This window comes from Balaenoptera acutorostrata, chromosome 6 (genome assembly GCF_949987535.1).
Source record: "Balaenoptera acutorostrata chromosome 6, mBalAcu1.1, whole genome shotgun sequence".
In the NCBI taxonomy this organism is placed as follows: domain Eukaryota; kingdom Metazoa; phylum Chordata; class Mammalia; order Artiodactyla; family Balaenopteridae; genus Balaenoptera; species Balaenoptera acutorostrata.
Window position 1 is genome coordinate 79,947,738 of NC_080069.1, and position 17,657 is coordinate 79,965,394.

Sequence of the window (17,657 nt, forward strand, 5' to 3'; positions counted from 1 at the left end):
GGACCCACTTGCATACCGGCTCATGTACATGGCTGGCAATTTGTGCTGGTTGACAGCCCAGAGTTCAGTCAAGGCTTTGGGCTCAGGGGGGCCTCAGTTCCTATCCTCCACCGACTGCTTGGACTTTCTCACAGCATGGTTGCTAGGTTTCAAAAGCTAGCATTTCAAGAGAGCAAGGCAGAAGTGTGTAGCATTTTTCTGACTTAGCTTCAGAAGTCCCATAGGGTTACTTCCACTGCACCTGTTAGTCAAGGCAGTCATGCAGGTCCACCTGGGTTTAATGGTAGGAGACATGGAATGTAGAAGAATGTAAGGGGTCAAGGGAAGTGCCTTCCATATTGTAGATAGTGAATAAATGGTACCTATTATTGTTTTTCTCAGAAAAGCATTACTTCAATTAATATTTGCAGATTCCTTCTTATGCGTAAGCCCCTATGCTAAGGTGACATATGAGGGAAAGCAGATACATCAGCAGAACAAAGAAATAAAACACAGACATAAATATACATGGCAGCATTAAGAAAGGCACCAGGGGTACAGTTGGGTACAACATGGGTGTAGCCAAATCATCTATATGATGTTCTCATGCAAATTTCTGACTTCTGAGCCTGGGTGTCACCTTCCAACACACTGTGGGGCAAAAGCCCATTTCTCCAAAATGTGGAGAAACTTTGCAGTACTTGCTCAGGATGTCAGTAAATGTTCAGAGGGAAAAACAAAGGTAGTGAACTAATTCATTTAATAAATATTTATTAAGCACCTACTATGTGCCAGGGACTTTTCTAGGTGATGGAGATATAACAGTGAATACAATAACCACAACTGCCTATGGCTGCAGATGAAGGTCCTGCCACCACTGGGCTAACAGAGAACTCAGAAATGTTAGGTTCATCAGGGTTGAACAAACTCCTTCATGTTGGGACTTCAACAGCCTTTGACCTGTGAATGTTGATTATAACTCCCCGGAGTGGATAATGTTCAGCCTTTTGCCAAAACTTATTTGACCAAGAAACCCTCATTTCAAAGATACCAGGACATAAATGGTACCCTCAAGAAACATCCTGAAGGTGTCCCTATTGAAGTCATTGTATGCAGAAATATACATGCAGTGTGTTAAAAACTGAAGCAGAGAACAGGTTTCCCCAACAGCAAAACTTCTACAAAAGTTAACAGACTGAACTTGCCTGCTGCAAATTTCCTTTCTGGGCCACTTATCATCACCGGTGAATTTAAGAGTTGAAACTAACTTCATTATCAGTCAAAAATAGGGGGGAAAAGTATGCTTCTGAAGAAAATGTTTTTGCCCTTCATTTTAGTCACCTTTAAAGTATATTTTGTCTTTAATTCCTCACATAGACATCAAGAGAGCTTTATTTCTAACATAGTTCTTTTTTACTTGGGAAGGAATCTTGAGGTGTTTCTGAATGTGTGTGTCTATGTGTCTATGTGTGTGTTTTAAAGTTTTTTAAAGTCTCTTGACCTATATGCAGTAGTAACCTCTTTATATATATATATTGTGTGTGTGTATATATATATATATATATATATATATATACACACACATTTGAAATTTTTTTCTCATAGGTTGCTTGGAAGTGGTTTTAGTGAGAATGTGCCGTGCCTTCAACCCATTAAACAACACTGTTCTGTTTGAAGGAAAATATGGAGGAATGCAAATGTTCAAGGCCTTAGGTGAGTTCACCTTTGATGATGACACAATTTTATTAACTACCATCAGTTTCTCCACTAAAAGAAATGCCTTGATTCTCTAACATGACTTAGTATGTCATTATTCAATAAGGGTTGGACTAGGGGAGCCTCCAGTGTTTCATCTAACTCCTCTGACTTTACAGTTGTGCCTCCAAATATAAAAGGAAGGAAAGAAACGTGGACCCTGTTGACACCAACATGCTTCATTCAGAAATCAACAAAAACTAATTCTAAAGAACTGGGATGCATTCTAGGCATTCTTTGTAGGATCAGTTTTTCTTTTACCTTCTAGCGTACTGCTTCACAAAGTATATTATGTAGACCACTGGTGGTCCATGGGTGACCTCTTAAGTTTCTTATGCAAATTTATAATCATTAGTTAAGATGCTTAAAAGAGGAGCTCTTTCATCTGTTTCGCACCCAGGGTAGTGACTTTCTCCATTAATTCGTGAAATTCTGGGAGCACAGATAGCGTGGCTGCCGACCAGCCCAAAATGATCCCCAGACCATTCTTGTGGGAGGGCAGGACAGAGTCGGTCTCTGGAAGTGTGTCATTCACATCCAGTCATCAGTGCACGGCATGGATAAGAACGTTAGCAAAGATGGGCTGGTGCCAGGAAAGGTTTTAACAATTGACAGTGCCATTTGTTCCACATCCTGCCCACGGACATCAAAGAAGGCCACTGCCCTTTCACCTTTTGTGCTGTCAGTTGATATGGCAGCCAATGGCAAATCCACCGGGGCCGGCAGTGTTTCCCTCCTGCAGCTGATACACATCCATGTCATCTCCAAGGCTAGATTTTCAAGAAAGGAGGAAAAACCTTGGCAAGCAACTTGGGTATATTTCCAGCTTCATAAAATAAACATTTTCCAAGGATCCGTGTAGGGATGAAGCATTATTTTGCCAGAACTCACAATGGCTAGGCAACTGACCTGCGAGTCATTCATTAGAAGGTAAACATAAATGAATGTTTGCTCCTCAATCGAATTTCCAGGAAATTACCAAATTTGAAAGTCACTTCATCTCCATTCGCTTAGCTTGAGGCCCCTGGACATCCTACATTGCCAGTGACATCCTATAAGTGCCACTAAGACTGACAGCTCATGGCCCATTATACATGTTTTAGGTTTTCTATGAATGCTATGCCTGTGCTAAAGGATCCCCAAATCACTAATTTAAATTTTTTTAGTTGGAGCTAATTTCAAACTTACAAGATTAGATTGGGGTTATATATTGCCGGTTGGATATTACAATGGATGCACACCATTTCTATCTGCCCCTCATTGGTAATGTTGACTTTCATTACCTGGTCAAGATGTTGCCCAATTTTCTCATTCTATACTTACCACTAAATCATTTGTTATGGTCAGGAACTTAGAAATATTTTTTCTGTGTGCCTAGTATGCAAATCCTTGAATAACTTCTTGATTATGGGACTTTTCTTACTGTTGTCCCATTCTGTTCAAGTATTTTCATTTAATTTGCTTTCTTTTATAGGTTCTGATGACCTAGTGAATGAAGCATTTGACTTTGCAAAGAATTTGTGTTCCTTGCAGCTGACTGAAGAAGAGATTGCTTTGTTCTCATCTGCTGTTCTGATATCTCCAGGTAGGGAAGTCTGAGGTCCTTACCTTTTTAAAAAAAGAAACTGTTTTGCTATCTTTAACATGAATTGCAGCTACCTAAGCCAAGGTGCTCTGAAGAAACTTTAAACTATATTTTCTTTAGCAAGCTTGTGATATTTTTGGACAATTCAAAGGAAAGTAGCCTCAGGTTAATTTAAATATCAGTTTTGTCCCAAATGCAAGAGTAGGATGTGTGGTAAGGGTGACTCCAGATTCAGAAAAGCATAATCATTTCTTAACAGATAAATGAAGACAAATAGTGGCCTGAGTTATAACTAAGTTCTATTTTGATTTTAAGAATAAAGGACATAGACAAAAATGTCCAGTTAGGTGAGACTTAGTAGAAATATACCTGAATGAACAAGCCAGCATAGAGACTAAAAATAAGTAAAGCATATATTTTCTCCTCTTTAAATATCTCTTTCATCGGTTTTTCTATCCAAATTACTGTTGGCGTTCTCACTTCAGGCAAATGCCTCTTTTTTTTTTATGCAACATTAGAAGCTGTAAAAGGAGGTAAGGACAGCAGAGGAAAAAAATGGCTCTTACTAAAGACTGGTAAAGGAAGAATCTCTGATGTGGTGGTAGACATTCTAGGACAGGCTCTGTCACCAGGTATCTGTGTGACCTTAAACACTTGACCCCTCAGAGCCTCAGTTTCCTCACCTGTAAAGTAAGAGGGTTGAGCTTCATAATAATAAAGACCTCGTCTAGCTCTGAAATGCAGTAAACAGCAAAAAGTTTTCAAAGAAGGTAAGGTGTGACATTTATAGATCAAATAGCACTATAGCCATTGAAATTCTTTTTAACAGTATATGCTGGCTTGAAAATGTATGGAATCCTAATAAATGTATGGCTCAACCAGAATGAAAAGTCAGAGTTGCTCATTCAGTCATCTGTTCAGTTAGATTTGGGGTCAAGGAATAGCAGTTTTATTGACAGTTCTCTATGAAAAGAAAGACACATTCCTGGTCATTTTTATGGTCAAGAGACTCATTCCTTCTATAAACCATTTATCTCTAGAGACTTGATCTTTTCTTATACCTAACATTTTTCAGTGAGGCTGGAAGAAATTAATCTTCCCTGTGATGGGACATGTTGACATGTCACTCTAGCTATGTCTACCCATAATACGGCCTTTACACGTTGTATCTGTTAGGCTTTATTTACTTATTTTATGAGGATTTGTATGAGGATAAATTTTATGAGGATTTTTAAAATTTGCTTCTTTTATTTAACTACTTTATCAAAAATGGAAATTAGTTATCAATTGGCATATCATCACTAACAGTTTCTTTTGTGGCTCTGTCTAAAATCAAGCTGTTCCTCCAGGCTTTTTCCTTTTTCTTTTTCTTTTTTTTAACCCTAGAAAGTTTCCCAGACTTGGCAGCACAAAGATAAATGGAAGAAGTGACAAGCAATATTTATTTCTGGTAGCAACCACTTGCCAAATAATTTTCCTCCTACCGCTTTCTCATTGCATTTGATTGCTCCCATTGATTATAGTTCAGTTGAAGATTAGTTCTAAGCCTTTGAGTCTATGATGAGGGAGGTAGTTTCACTCTGGTTCCTGCTTCATCAAAGGAAGCATTACAAAAGTCACTGTCCTCGTAGGTATGTGTGTGACAAGTCAGTAAATTCCCAGCAGCAAATATTTAAGACATGGTATATCAAATCTAAACAATCCATGAAGATAACTGCCCCAGTTGGAAGGCAAGCCTGCTTCTTATGAGTTAGAAATCAGCTGAACTATGAGCCTTTTTCTAGGAAGAAATGCTAAAGCCATCAAACTCCACGGAGTTTGGAAGCATGATATTTAGCTTATTCTACCCAGTGGGGAATCTTCCAGCCTCGGTCACAGACCCACACTCAGAGGCTTCTGCAACTCCAAGATACCTTGTTTGCCACCCTGGCCTAGTGCCATATTCAGAAAGAGAGGAAAGACAGTATTCCAGCCTGTGTAGGCTCCATCGCATGCCAGACCCCACCCTTCCGCCCAAGTTCTTGCCATAATAGTTACTGTCTATTCAGCTCCAGATAGTTTAGGGAAGGGAGAGGCAGGGGAACTTAATGTATTCTGATTGACAATTGTCACTGAAGGCTTTTGTGCTCACTTACGTAAGGGTTTGCTTAACTGTTGGCTAGACTTGTCCTGGCCCTGTCTAGGATTACAGAATCGAGTTTCTCACCTGACCTGAACGTGTTCAGAAGGATCGTGTCCAAGTTCTTTTCCATGAGTATTTGTTCAGCATTTGGAGACTCTAGGTGTCTCTTCATTGAAGTTTCAACCTTAGGCGTTGACACTGGGCTGAATTTTGTCACCATGGTATAAAGCGTCTAGGAAGAAAGAAGGACGGAAGCAGGGAACAAAGAGAGGGAGGGAGGAAAGAAAAAAGAAAGGAAAGTGGGAAAGGCTAAAGGAAAGGAGGGATTATCCTATCTATTATTTAAATATTCAATATAGAAAAAGAGGACTCAGGATTAAATTTTTTAATTGATTCGTGTTGATGCTATATAAATTATAACTTAGCTTATAAAAGGGAAGGGAGATTCCGAATTCCAAAAACACTCCTTTACAATAGGTTTTCTTCACTTCTATAATTCATTTCTTCACAAATCATTAACTTACACTTTGAAAGAAAATCTAAGCATATGTCCAGAGAAAGAGTAAGAGATGTAAATTGTCACAGACAATAAGACACATGGAGTTTCTTTGAACCATTGTGTCTTTACCTCCACCCTGATTCTGTATGTCAATGTATTATACATAACTGTCATCACAGAATTGCTTATAAAATATTTGTTTTAGAAAAATAATTACATGTCTTCAGAAGCAATTTGGAACTAATTTGAAATGGGTCTGATACTCAGCACTTACATATATGTAGGTAAAAATACAACAAAGCTTACATTCTGTCCCCTCCTTACCCATTCTTTTCCTTTGTCAGACCGAGCCTGGCTGATAGAACCAAGGAAGGTCCAGAAGCTTCAGGAAAAAATTTATTTTGCACTTCAACATGTGATTCAGAAGAATCACCTGGATGATGAGACCTTGGCAAAGGTAGGTCCTCAGACCCAATGTCACTGAAAGAGCCCAGTGAGCTGAAGAGGGCTAGTCACATAAAGCAAGGGACATTTCTCAGCAGCAACAATTTCTGAAGATTACCAAAGATTGCATAAATTTTGAGGTGCACATTTTAACAGGGAGACTAGGAAATTATAATAGATTGAGAGGACAATGACTTTGGTAGGGAAGGCTGGTACTGATGGATCTGAGCCACAGGTAGAGGAAGACAAATCAATGATACTGATGGATCTGAGCCACAGGTAGAGGAAGACAAATCAAAGGACAAATCAAAGACACATCTTTTGTTTTGAAGAACAAAAGCTTGAAGCAAGGAAACAAGTCTTCAAAAATCATATGTGAAGAAAGAGGAGACTTTGTGTCACTTGGGAGTCAGGTCCAGGCAAAAGAATGGGTAGATTTTTATTCAAAATGAGGAAGAACTATAAAATGACGAGAATTGGGGAACAGAGGGTAGACCACTGTGTGAAGGAGTGAGGTCCCTGTCATTGGTCGTATTCTTATAGATACTGCCTGGTTTCCTTTCAGGTAGGTTGTAAATGACAGTCCTACCCAGAGTCAAAGATTAGACTGATGTCTTGTAAACTTCCCTTCAACTCTAATCTCTTCAACTCTACTCTGGGATTCTTTCAAAATGAAGTATCTCAGGGGCAAAATGCATGTGCCACGCTATCCATTTCGTGATTCAACTTAATTAAAAATAGTGATCTTTAAGAAGAATACTGAGAAAAGTTGTTTACCAAAGTAAAATGATCATAAGAGGACAAAGGAATTTTCTAATGATATTCAGTGTTATTTTAGATTCTAAAGTATCTTAAATTTCTTAAGAAATGGAATTTTTTTAGAGGTTAAACAACTAGGAAATGGAGCCTATCCTTAGTTAAAGATGATAGGAATCCTACTCTTTATATTTTTATCATTAAAGCCCTCCCACTCTGCTCTTGAAGTTCTTTATTTTAAAAAAGGGGGGAAGACTCTGTTAGAGATACTATCAGATTTTACTTTGCACATACAGAGTACTGCTATAAAAAACCTCCATGAGTTAAATCTGCTGCTTCATTATGGTAACATTTTGTTAAAATTAACGCATCACTAGGAAGAACATTTCTACACTGTAGAGTGATAGTTCTCTTTGGTGCAACTTTTCACTTATCATGTGGGCAAGGACAAATCTGCTCGTCACACCTCAGTTTTCTCCCAGGTAAGAGCAAAACTTCTACATACATAAGCAAAACTTCAGATACACTGGGCAGAAAAGGCAGTAATGTGGATGTACGCATCTGTCTCTGTAATTGCTCCATAGCATATATGCATAAATACATCTGGTTAGTTAATGTGGGCAGGGAGGATGTTTCCTGCATTTGGGATCTCCCAAAGACTTTGGTCCCCATATTTACCACCCTAAAATTAAGAACTTTATAAAATCCAGAGTTAGACAAAAGTTGTTGCTATTCTGCTTAAGGGGATCATCTTCTTGTCAGAAAACCGTGGTTTCATCATCTCTAAAATGAAGATCATAATTTCTTACTGCTATAGAGATGTGTAGGTTCAAATGAAATATTTCCACTGCATAAATTCTAACACACTGTGACACGGTGATTATTACTTCCCAAGAGAGCAACTCTCATGCTTATACCATTTTCTACCACCTGGTATCCTGGTGGTGGTCTGAGGTATTTGGGGTAGAAAGGAGACAGAGAAATTGAAGATGAAAGATATTTAATAGCAAGAAAAAAAATTAAAACACCAAGTAAAGTCAGTTTAACTCTCTTTTCTCCATCCTCAGTGGGAAAAGTATACAATTATTTTCTTTAAGTTTTTTTTAAGTATAATTAACATACAACATATTAGCCTTAGGTGTACAGCATAATGATTCAATATTTGTATATATTGTGAAATGAACACCACAGTAAGTCTAGTTAACATCCATTCAATTCTTTTCTTATAGAAAGAGAATGTTGCAAAGCTGGGAATCAGAGAAAGCATTAGAGAGGATTATTTCTTATATAAAACTCACTGGAGCCAGATGATAAAGCATTGCTTCCACTGATCATGTGTGGATTATTGAGTTTTTGTGGGGACCCTTTGCTGTAACAGTCATCATTTTGATAGGATGTTCTGTGAACTAATGTGGAGGGACCATGAAAAGGAAAGAGAACTGGATTCTCATTTATCCCAGCTCTGGACTGTGTGGTTTTGCATAAGTCACTCCATTTGTCTAAGTCTCAGATTCAACTGTCGTGTCCTGGGGAAGGGAAGAGGGTGAGACAAGTCTCTTGAGTTCTGACTGCTTTAATACTTTAAGGACAATGGTGCCATTGACATATAGGGACACCCTCTCATCAAACCCACACTCCCCAGAAGGAATAAATAGCTTTATTTAAATCTAAGAAAAACTATTCTACCCTCCCACAGATTCTTTTCATCTTTTCAGAAATTTCTTCTTTTCCTTCATAGTCATGGAGCTCTTCTGCCTTCACAATGCCTCTAAAACAGTGACCCCTCTGGGGAATCTGGCGCACATCATGAAACTTATCTCTAGAAAAATGTGCACATACCCAGCTGTTGCATTCAAGTCCAGCGGTTCAGGTTACATCCCCAGTAGGTGGGGTAGATCTGCCTTCTGTGCAGTGTGCAAAGACTGTTTATGCCACCGACCAGTTTGACCTTGAACAGGTGGAGCAGACTGAGGTGAGGTGCAGGGTTCAGACATAGTCATTAGATTTCATCCTAAAAAAACTGTCTCCAATACACTTCCTGCATGCCCACTTCCTGAAATTAAAGTTCAAGTAGCAATGCCTTACACTTTTGACCAAACCTGGACCTAGGGAAGATTTGAAATTCAGGAATTCTTATACATTAACTAGAAGGTCTCAACCCCTATATGTTAATCAGTTTGTTTGTTTGGGGTAAAAAAAAAACCCTATTGAAGAGTCTAGTTTCCTCTCCTCATGACCATAATGGTAACATGGAGCATATTTATAATAAACCATCAGAACCACTGGCTGCTTAGTCACCTTGGACAAGGGACTTACCCTCTCTGTGCCTCAGTTTCCTCATTTGTAAAATGTGATTAAAGATAGTATCAATGTCATATGGTTATTTTAAGGACTAAATGAGATCAAATATAAGCAAGCCGCATGCTTCATCACAGATAGTATGTAAGTGCTGTTGTTGTAGTTGCTGTGGACAGAAGAAGTTTTGTTTCAGCAGGGAAATGTTTATCCAAGAAATGGGTATATTTGAGCTAATCACTCATGAATGATGACTATTTCAAAAGATGGAAGTTAGGGGTTTAGGGAGGTGGAGTATGACATTCCAAGTGATGGGGGCAATGATATAGACGTGAGAAAGTATAAGGTATACGCAGGCTATGAATAATAGTTAGATTTGGCTGGATCCTGGATGTGAGAAGCGAGGAAATGAGGTAACACTGGTCACTTTCACTAAAGCTCGTGGAAAAAAATACATATACATGTAATATGTATAGAATGTATGTGTATATGTATATGCATGTATACATATATATTTTTAAGCCATATGACTGGGGGAGGCAGCCCATCTGTTCTCTGGGCTTCAGTTTTCTTGTCTCCGAAATGAGGAGGTGGGCCTGGCTGGTCGTTAACTTCCCTTCAGTATAATATTCTTTGACTCTAAAGAGAAAAACAAAGGTTCCTTCTGATGTCTTCTTCTGCCTTCCAGTGCTCCGTCCCGTGCGACAGTTTTAAGGACTCTTTAGATGTTCTGCCGCTACTCTAAGTGAATAAATAGACGGATTTCTACAAGTCTTGCAGATTCCATTAGTACTATGGTAATTGAATTTAGGGTGATATTCCAATCCCAAAGCTGTGAAGCACACACTGTTTATAAAGCCTGCGTCCAGGGGTCAGCATTCCCATCAGGCTTTCCGTTTCTAGCATAACAATAACAAAACTGCATCATCAACAAGGGGAATTTGTCTTTCTACTGTAAAAGTACCAGGTTACTAAATAAAAGCTTAGAAGAAAGAGGGAAGGCTTACACAGCCCTATTTTACACATTTATAATTGAAATATTACCTGAAAGAAATCACTCCTGGTCACTCTCACTTTACTAGTGCTATTAAGATACAGATTTAGGAAAAAAAAAACAGCCATGTGGACTCATAGATAGGGTCTACGGAGCAAGCACTGATTGAGAGATTAGTGAAAACTGCCAAGGGTCATTTACATTGATTTTCATTGCTTGCTCCGTGAGATCTAAAGAGACTATGTCATGATTAATAATGGGATGTTTATGCCTGAAGCCTGCTTATTCTTCATTCAGGACACTAGGTGTCACATTAGAATTCCTAGTAGGCGGGCCTAGGGATTCATCAATTTAATCTTAAACAACACAGTCTGTCCAGTCAGCACTTAAGGGGTCCTAGTTCAGATGGTGTGGCCTTGTGGTCTGAGCCTCCTCGTTCCCCTTCATATTTGGTTAGGAATTTGTTTTATATTTAAATTTTCTATACTTTCTTAAAGTATAACATACATGCTGGAAGTTCCTAAATCGTAAGTGTTTAGTTCAGTGAATCATCACAAAGTTAACATACCTGTGTAACCACTGCCCATGTAAAACTGGGTACTCCAGAAGCCCTGCTCAGGTTTCCTCACATGGTATATACACTGTAAAATAATGCAAGAGTCAAAATTATAAAAAACAGTTCAATAGATCATCCAAATTTTTAAATTCCAAATCGACACTCAAGAAACATAGCTTTCTCACGGAATAGTTTTCTACTTCAACCTACATGTATATTGAGTATGTACTGTATGCCAGATGCAAAGAAGGGAAAGGCAAATAACACATGGTCTTGGCCCTTTAGCGGTTTCCTTGAGGGATTCCTGTGAGAGACCAGATTATTTCAATCCATTTTAGCCATTTATAGTTTGCTGGCATACACTACAGGTCCAACACCCAGAAATTTCAAGGGTTGTCCATCGTACTAATGGTCTATAATAAGAAGAGAGGTTTTGATGTTTCTCCTCACTCATCAAGTTGCAAGTCGATGTATTAGTTAGGGCTCTTGGGTTACACATAACAGGAACCAACTCACACCAGGTAAAGCAAAAAGAAAATAATAAACTAATGGAGAGAAATCTCACCTAAGGCAAAAAATTCAGCCCCCATTCAGGAAACACTACGACAAGGAATTAGGAAGCCTTCAGAATTCTCCATCTCACAAGTTTCTCTCTCTTTATGTATCTACTTCATTCTTCTCCCTCTCTGAACACCAGTTTTCTCTGCTTCCCTGAAATATGGGTAGCTCTTAGCTCCTTAGGTCACTCATAGTTTCTGCTACATTTAGAAAGTAACTTGCTGGCTCTCCGTCTGATTCCAAATTCCAACCCCAGTTAAACCAAATGTCCACTTCCACTGTAGTCAGCGATTGCCTGAGAAAACATGCCATACAGCGTGGATGCCAGCATGGAGTAAAGATGGTGCGAGAGGGCTGTGACCTGAACAGATATCTCCAATTTAGTATTAGAAATCTAGGCCAAGTGTCTAGGTTTAGCTGAACAAAAACCCAAAAAAGAAGTGAGTGGGGAATTTCCTGGCGGTCCAGTGGTTAGGACTCCATGCTTCCACTGCAGGAGGCACGGGTTCGACCCCTGGTCAGGGAACTAAAATCCCGCATGCCGCACAGCCAAAAACAAACAAACAAAGAAGTGAGTGGACAAGAGAAATGGATGCATGTAACCTCACTTAATGTGTCCTGTCTTTATCAGTGCTTCTGAAGTTTCTTCCACATTGATCAAGCCATTGTTCACTTCCTGCTTCAGGTTGGAGGGCATCTTGATGGCCTGGAAGCCCACATGAACACAATCCTTAGTTTTCTCCTCTGCATGTTCCATTCTTCCAACATCAAATGTACCAGTTATAAAATTGTGGATTTTCTCATAAAACCACCCTCTGGAAAGAAGCATAGGATTATTATCTCTTCTCCAACAGCTGCTTTTTCTTCTTGTAGACCCCTGTAGGTATAATCTAAAGCTTTCTTCTTACAAGAAATGTTTATCATAAGAGAGAGATGAGTGTGAAAATGCCTTTTTATAGACCGTCTGTCTACTCCTGCTATGGGGATGATTTAAACATGAAGAAATTTCATGATGATTTGAAATCGACTACCCCCTCCATCTCCAAGTGCTTCTGGATCACCACCCCAGCTGTTTACAAAGTTGTTGAGCCATTAACTGCTGCTGAGGCTGCTCTGAGCTCCCTTTGACTTGGGGGTCCCCCAGCTGCAGTACATAATATTAATGAGCAGTAAGTGAAGTGACTGCCTGATGCTTCCCCCACCAGGCCCTTCTGGGCTCTGACAAGTGCTGCCGCTGCTTCCTCATGGCCTCCTGGCCCATGGTGCCTCCAGAGTGATGGATGCCCCTGTCAGCACTTCTGTTTCCACAGCTAACTGGATGCCTTGAAATCAGCCCCTCCTGAGAGCACAGAGGTTGGGGAAGCTCTTTGTCTTTTTCGGTGTTCTTTGCTCAAGTGGTCCCAATGCTCTATAACAAAAAGCATTTGTCACCATTCAACCCATTCTACAGATGAGCGACAGGGACGGGATTGAAATCCCCTAAAAGAGGGAACTAGATCCTGAACCAGACTTTCTTAAACCTAGTTTTGGGAAGGAAAGAAGCAGGAGTCCATATTTACTTTCCCAAACCAAACACGTGGTTAAATATTTCCAATAAATGAACAACTGTGGAATGATTTTGGCCATCCTCTTATACATTTAATTTTTCAACCACCCATTCTCTAAAGGAGCAGAAAACTGCTTTAAGAATTGTAATACATAGAATTCTACTTTATGAATCACAGTTTACTAAATGAGCAACTTACTTTAATTGCTACAAGAAAATGAAAATCGATATGATGTTGCTTTTCATTTCAATACAAGTAAATGGCTGATTTTCCCCATGCATTAACCCACAATATACAGAGACTCAATTTTGGGTGCTTGGTTAGCGGCTAAGCTGGTTTCTTGCCCTCCATGTTATTTGGCTGAACAAGCATGACCTTGACTATTTCTCTCCTTGAGGGAAGCATTATGTGGGAATGACACACGACATCTAACACAGATATTGCCAGGATGGGCCAGGCACTCCATAGATATTTTGTGTTGACTCATTTAACTCTTACAACAACCCTCTGAGATAGGGACTGTCATAATTGACATATGACAGATAAGGAAGCTGTGAGGTTAAGTGACTTGCCCAAGATCACACAGCTGGAAATAGCAAGTCTGGGATTCAGACCCAGACAGTCAGGCTTGAAAGCCCATATTTTTATCACTAGACTAATTCTCTTTATGTAGTATTTGTGTCTCGTAGGGAACTCAGGAAATTTCATTATTTGTCTCTCACCAAACTAATAGAACCAAGCAAATGAAACCTTCCCTCTCTTGATATGATAACTTTTTTATCGGCCTCCTGAAAAGAAGCTAACTTGACACCCAGTTACCGGGACTATTTCTAATATGATAAAGAATTTACTCGTCAAAGAATTTACTTTGAAAAACAGTTGTAAATTTGTGAGATTCAAACCTCTTAAACAGTGTTTCTCAAAGTCTATTCTATGGACCCAGTGCACCAGCATCCTCAGGATATTTGTTTCAAACATGAAATCTGAGCTCCACACCTAGATTTCATGAAACAGAATCCCTAGGAGTGGATCCTGTAATCTGCATTTTTAGGAAGCACTCCAATGGTTCCGTGCACATCAAAGATTGACAAGCATTATAGAGTTGCATCTGGATGTTTTAAGAGCTCCACACATCGTCAATTCAACTGCAGATGATTATAGAAAGCTTTCAAAGTCTCTCTGCGTTCAGTAGCTATTTCAGGGAGAATTGCAATGTGCAAGAAGTGTTCCGAAATTGTTGCAGTCTCCTTCTGTGTGAACCAGCCGGTTAAGAAAGCTTGAATAATTTCCCAAGGGACTCTAGTTAAAGTGGACACTTGTACACTCTTTACCTATGAAAATATAGAAAAGACACGGCTTTCCACCCTGGACTCAAAGGGAATCTTTCAGAATGGGATTCTGATAATTTTTCTTAAAACCCTTCGAAAGACCGTAGCAAAGACTATGAGACCTAGCATAATCTGACCAAGCAGCCTCCCCAGTTTTATCCTTGAACATACTCACCCACGGCTCCAGCGACGCTGAACTTCCTTCAGTTCTAACAGCACCGATGATCCTGGAACATATTATATACCCCCCAGCCCCAGCGTCTAGTTAGCTCTCCCTCTCCCTTCAGAGCCCAGCTTAAATGGCCCTTTCTCAGAAGTGCCTGCCTTGAAGCAGTCAGAGCATTCTCTTATCTACCACTTGTCCTAGCATCATTCCTCCATGGCACTCACCAGTTTTTCGGTCTGCTTTTGACTGTGTGGTCACTTTATTCATCTGTCTTCCCCCACAGATTATAAGCAACAACAGTACTGTTTTGTGAATTCTGGTGTCTAGTAGAAGTGTCTGCTACCAGTTTAAATACCTCATAATGTTGGAGAGAAAGTCCTGATTCTCAGTCTAAAATTTAATATCCATTCTATAAAGATTTCATGATTTTTTTTTCATTTCTATCCCTATCATTAAATAGCAGTGGAACTAGAAAGTCTGAACCCCAGACTTCTTTATGTGTTCTAGATTCCTTTAATGAATATGTCAACAAGTCTAATCCTGATGCTATTTTTAAAATTGCTTATAGTGTGGTTATATAGTCATTAGTTGTTGAAAGGAAAGTTAATAAAAGAGAGGAAATTTCTTATTTTGAAAAGCCACAAAGTAACTAATTATCTATTTCCTCCTTTACTTCAAAGGCTGAAATGGTTTCTTATTATTTAACAGGGTAGGGAGCGCAGTGAGCCTAATTGGTGATTAGATGGGTTTTACTTAATTTTATTTTATCATCACTTTCAAGTGTACCCTTGGTCAGCTGTATGAACTATCAAGCTTATCGTTTGTAAAAGTATTATCTATATGAGAACATTTCTTATTCCCACAGTAATTTGATCACAATGACATTTGGTTTTAAGCAATGTTGACACTAAATGATGGATTCTAAGTGTTCCGAAATTATAAGTGTGTCAAAAGCTAGAATTGTTCAGAACCTAAGACCTATATAGCATTTAACAAACTGTGGATATTTTAAATTATTAAAACACTGTCTTCTGGGTATTTAAACTCAAAAAATTACATTGTACATGATACTTATATATCAAAACCTAACAATTATAAGTGGATATTCTCCCATGAGTTTTTGAAACACCTCCTTAAAGAAGCTGAGTGCCAGTGACTTCCCAAATTCTCCCTTGATTAAATATAGGTTTCATTTTACTCATTACGGTGGGAAAGGATTAGAGAGCTACCGGCAAGCTAGTGACCTTGACAGAAAAGCAGTCCAGATCGTTGTGAATTACACCTCATATGATTTAGGTTACACCTTCCTAACACTGTCACCTTCCAAAACTAAAAAATCTGATATTCACATCATAAAAAATCTATGGGAAATGATAGATAATAATATTAGCTAACAATTGTATTTCATGCCTACAGTATTCTTAACACTTTCATACGAATTTCCTCACTCAGTTTACACAACGCAATGAAGTACGTGCTATGAGTAAGCCCATTTTACAAATGAGAAAACTGAGACATAGAGGATGTCACAGCCACACGGCCATTTAGCTATTTTAGAACCAGGATTCCGACTCAGTCAGCCTGCCGAGAGAGCACCCCTCCTAACGATTAAACTAAACTACCTCCCATACCTACTTTATATAAGAACAGTGAATTAGGAAGCTTGGTCCTGCTTTCTTTCCTTCTCTTTATTTTCTCGTTAGAGAGTCAGGGAGGGAGGTGTTTTGTTTGTTTTGTTCTAAAGGAGAAGCTGAAAGTGAGCCTTCTTTCTTTTTGAACATCTTTTTCCAAAGCCAGTTCCCTTCATCTGAGGCCAGGAAGGACACTGATTCAGGAGACAGAGCACTAATGAGCTTCCCCCTTTGTCTCCTTCCCTGTCTCTCCACTCTGCAGTTAATAGCCAAGATACCAACCATCACGGCAGTTTGCAACTTGCACGGGGAGAAGCTGCAGGTATTTAAGCAATCGCATCCAGACATAGTGAATACACTCTTTCCTCCGTTATACAAGGAGCTCTTTAATCCTGACTGTGCCACCGTCTGCAAGTGAAGGTGACGAGCGAACTGTCTCATAGTCATGGAATGCAGCACCATTAAGACAAAAGCAATGTGTTCATGAAGACTTAAGGAAAATGTCACTACTGCAACATTAGGAATGTCCTGCACTTAATACAATTATTTTTCACCGCTACAGTTTGAAGAATGTAAATATGCACCTGAGTGGGGCTCTTTTATTTGTTTGTTTGTTTTTGAAATGACCATAAATATACAAATATAGGACACTGGGTGTTATCTTTTTTTTAATTTTATTCAGGTATGTTTGGGGAGACAACTGTTTATAGAATTTTATTGTAGATATATACGAGAACAGAGCAGTACTTTACATGATTACTTTTCCTGTTGATTGTTCAAATATAATTTAAGAAAATTCCACTTAATAGGCTTAACGATTTCTATGTTTTTAGATAGTTGATGCATGTATAAATTTGTAGCTGTCTTGGAAAGCACTGTGCATGTATGTAATGAGTATATAATATCTGAGAATATTATATATGACTATTACTTATACATGCACATGCACTGTGGCTTAAAATACCATACCTACTAGCAAAGGAGGTTCAGTCAGGCACTATTATGTTATTTACCTTCTGTGTTATATGTTACCTTTATGTTAGACAATCAGGATTTTGTTTTCCCAGCCAGAGTTTTCATCTGTAGTTAATAGCAGAATGGTACCAATTCAGAAACGTCTACAAAAGAATAAATATAATGCATGACCTCTGAATAAAAACTCTGTTTCGATCAATGACATCAAAGCCTTGTCAAGATGGTACATATTGGAAAAAAAAAAATAAGTATTTGGAGCCATTTTCCTGTTTTAAGAATTAGGCCACAGATAACATTGTGGAGTCCAGGGCTTTTTTGACCAAACAATAGATACGTCCACCAGGACACATAAAACAGTTTCTTTTCTTTGGATTTCAAGTTGTGAAAGAACCTTCACTTTGGTGCTTATTGTATCTTTAACAGAGAAATACAGTCTGTAGATTATGACCACCAGCAATTTTTGCTAA

At 38.8% G+C, this 17,657-nt stretch overlaps 1 protein-coding gene across 1 annotated transcript in view; it reads left to right on the forward strand.

Annotated features, from left to right (window-relative positions):
• The window catches only part of RORB (RAR related orphan receptor B), a 191,536-nt gene extending 174,783 nt beyond the window's left edge, over nucleotides 1-16,753 (forward strand). The window contains exons 7-10 of the mRNA XM_007182274.2: nucleotides 1,585-1,692; nucleotides 3,209-3,319; nucleotides 6,285-6,397; nucleotides 16,478-16,753. Of these exons, the coding sequence (XP_007182336.1) occupies nucleotides 1,585-1,692; nucleotides 3,209-3,319; nucleotides 6,285-6,397; nucleotides 16,478-16,633 (488 nt within the window). The 3' untranslated portion in view covers nucleotides 16,634-16,753. The remainder of the gene's footprint in view (nucleotides 1-1,584; nucleotides 1,693-3,208; nucleotides 3,320-6,284; nucleotides 6,398-16,477) is intronic.
• Nucleotides 16,754-17,657: the final 904 nt, after the last annotated feature.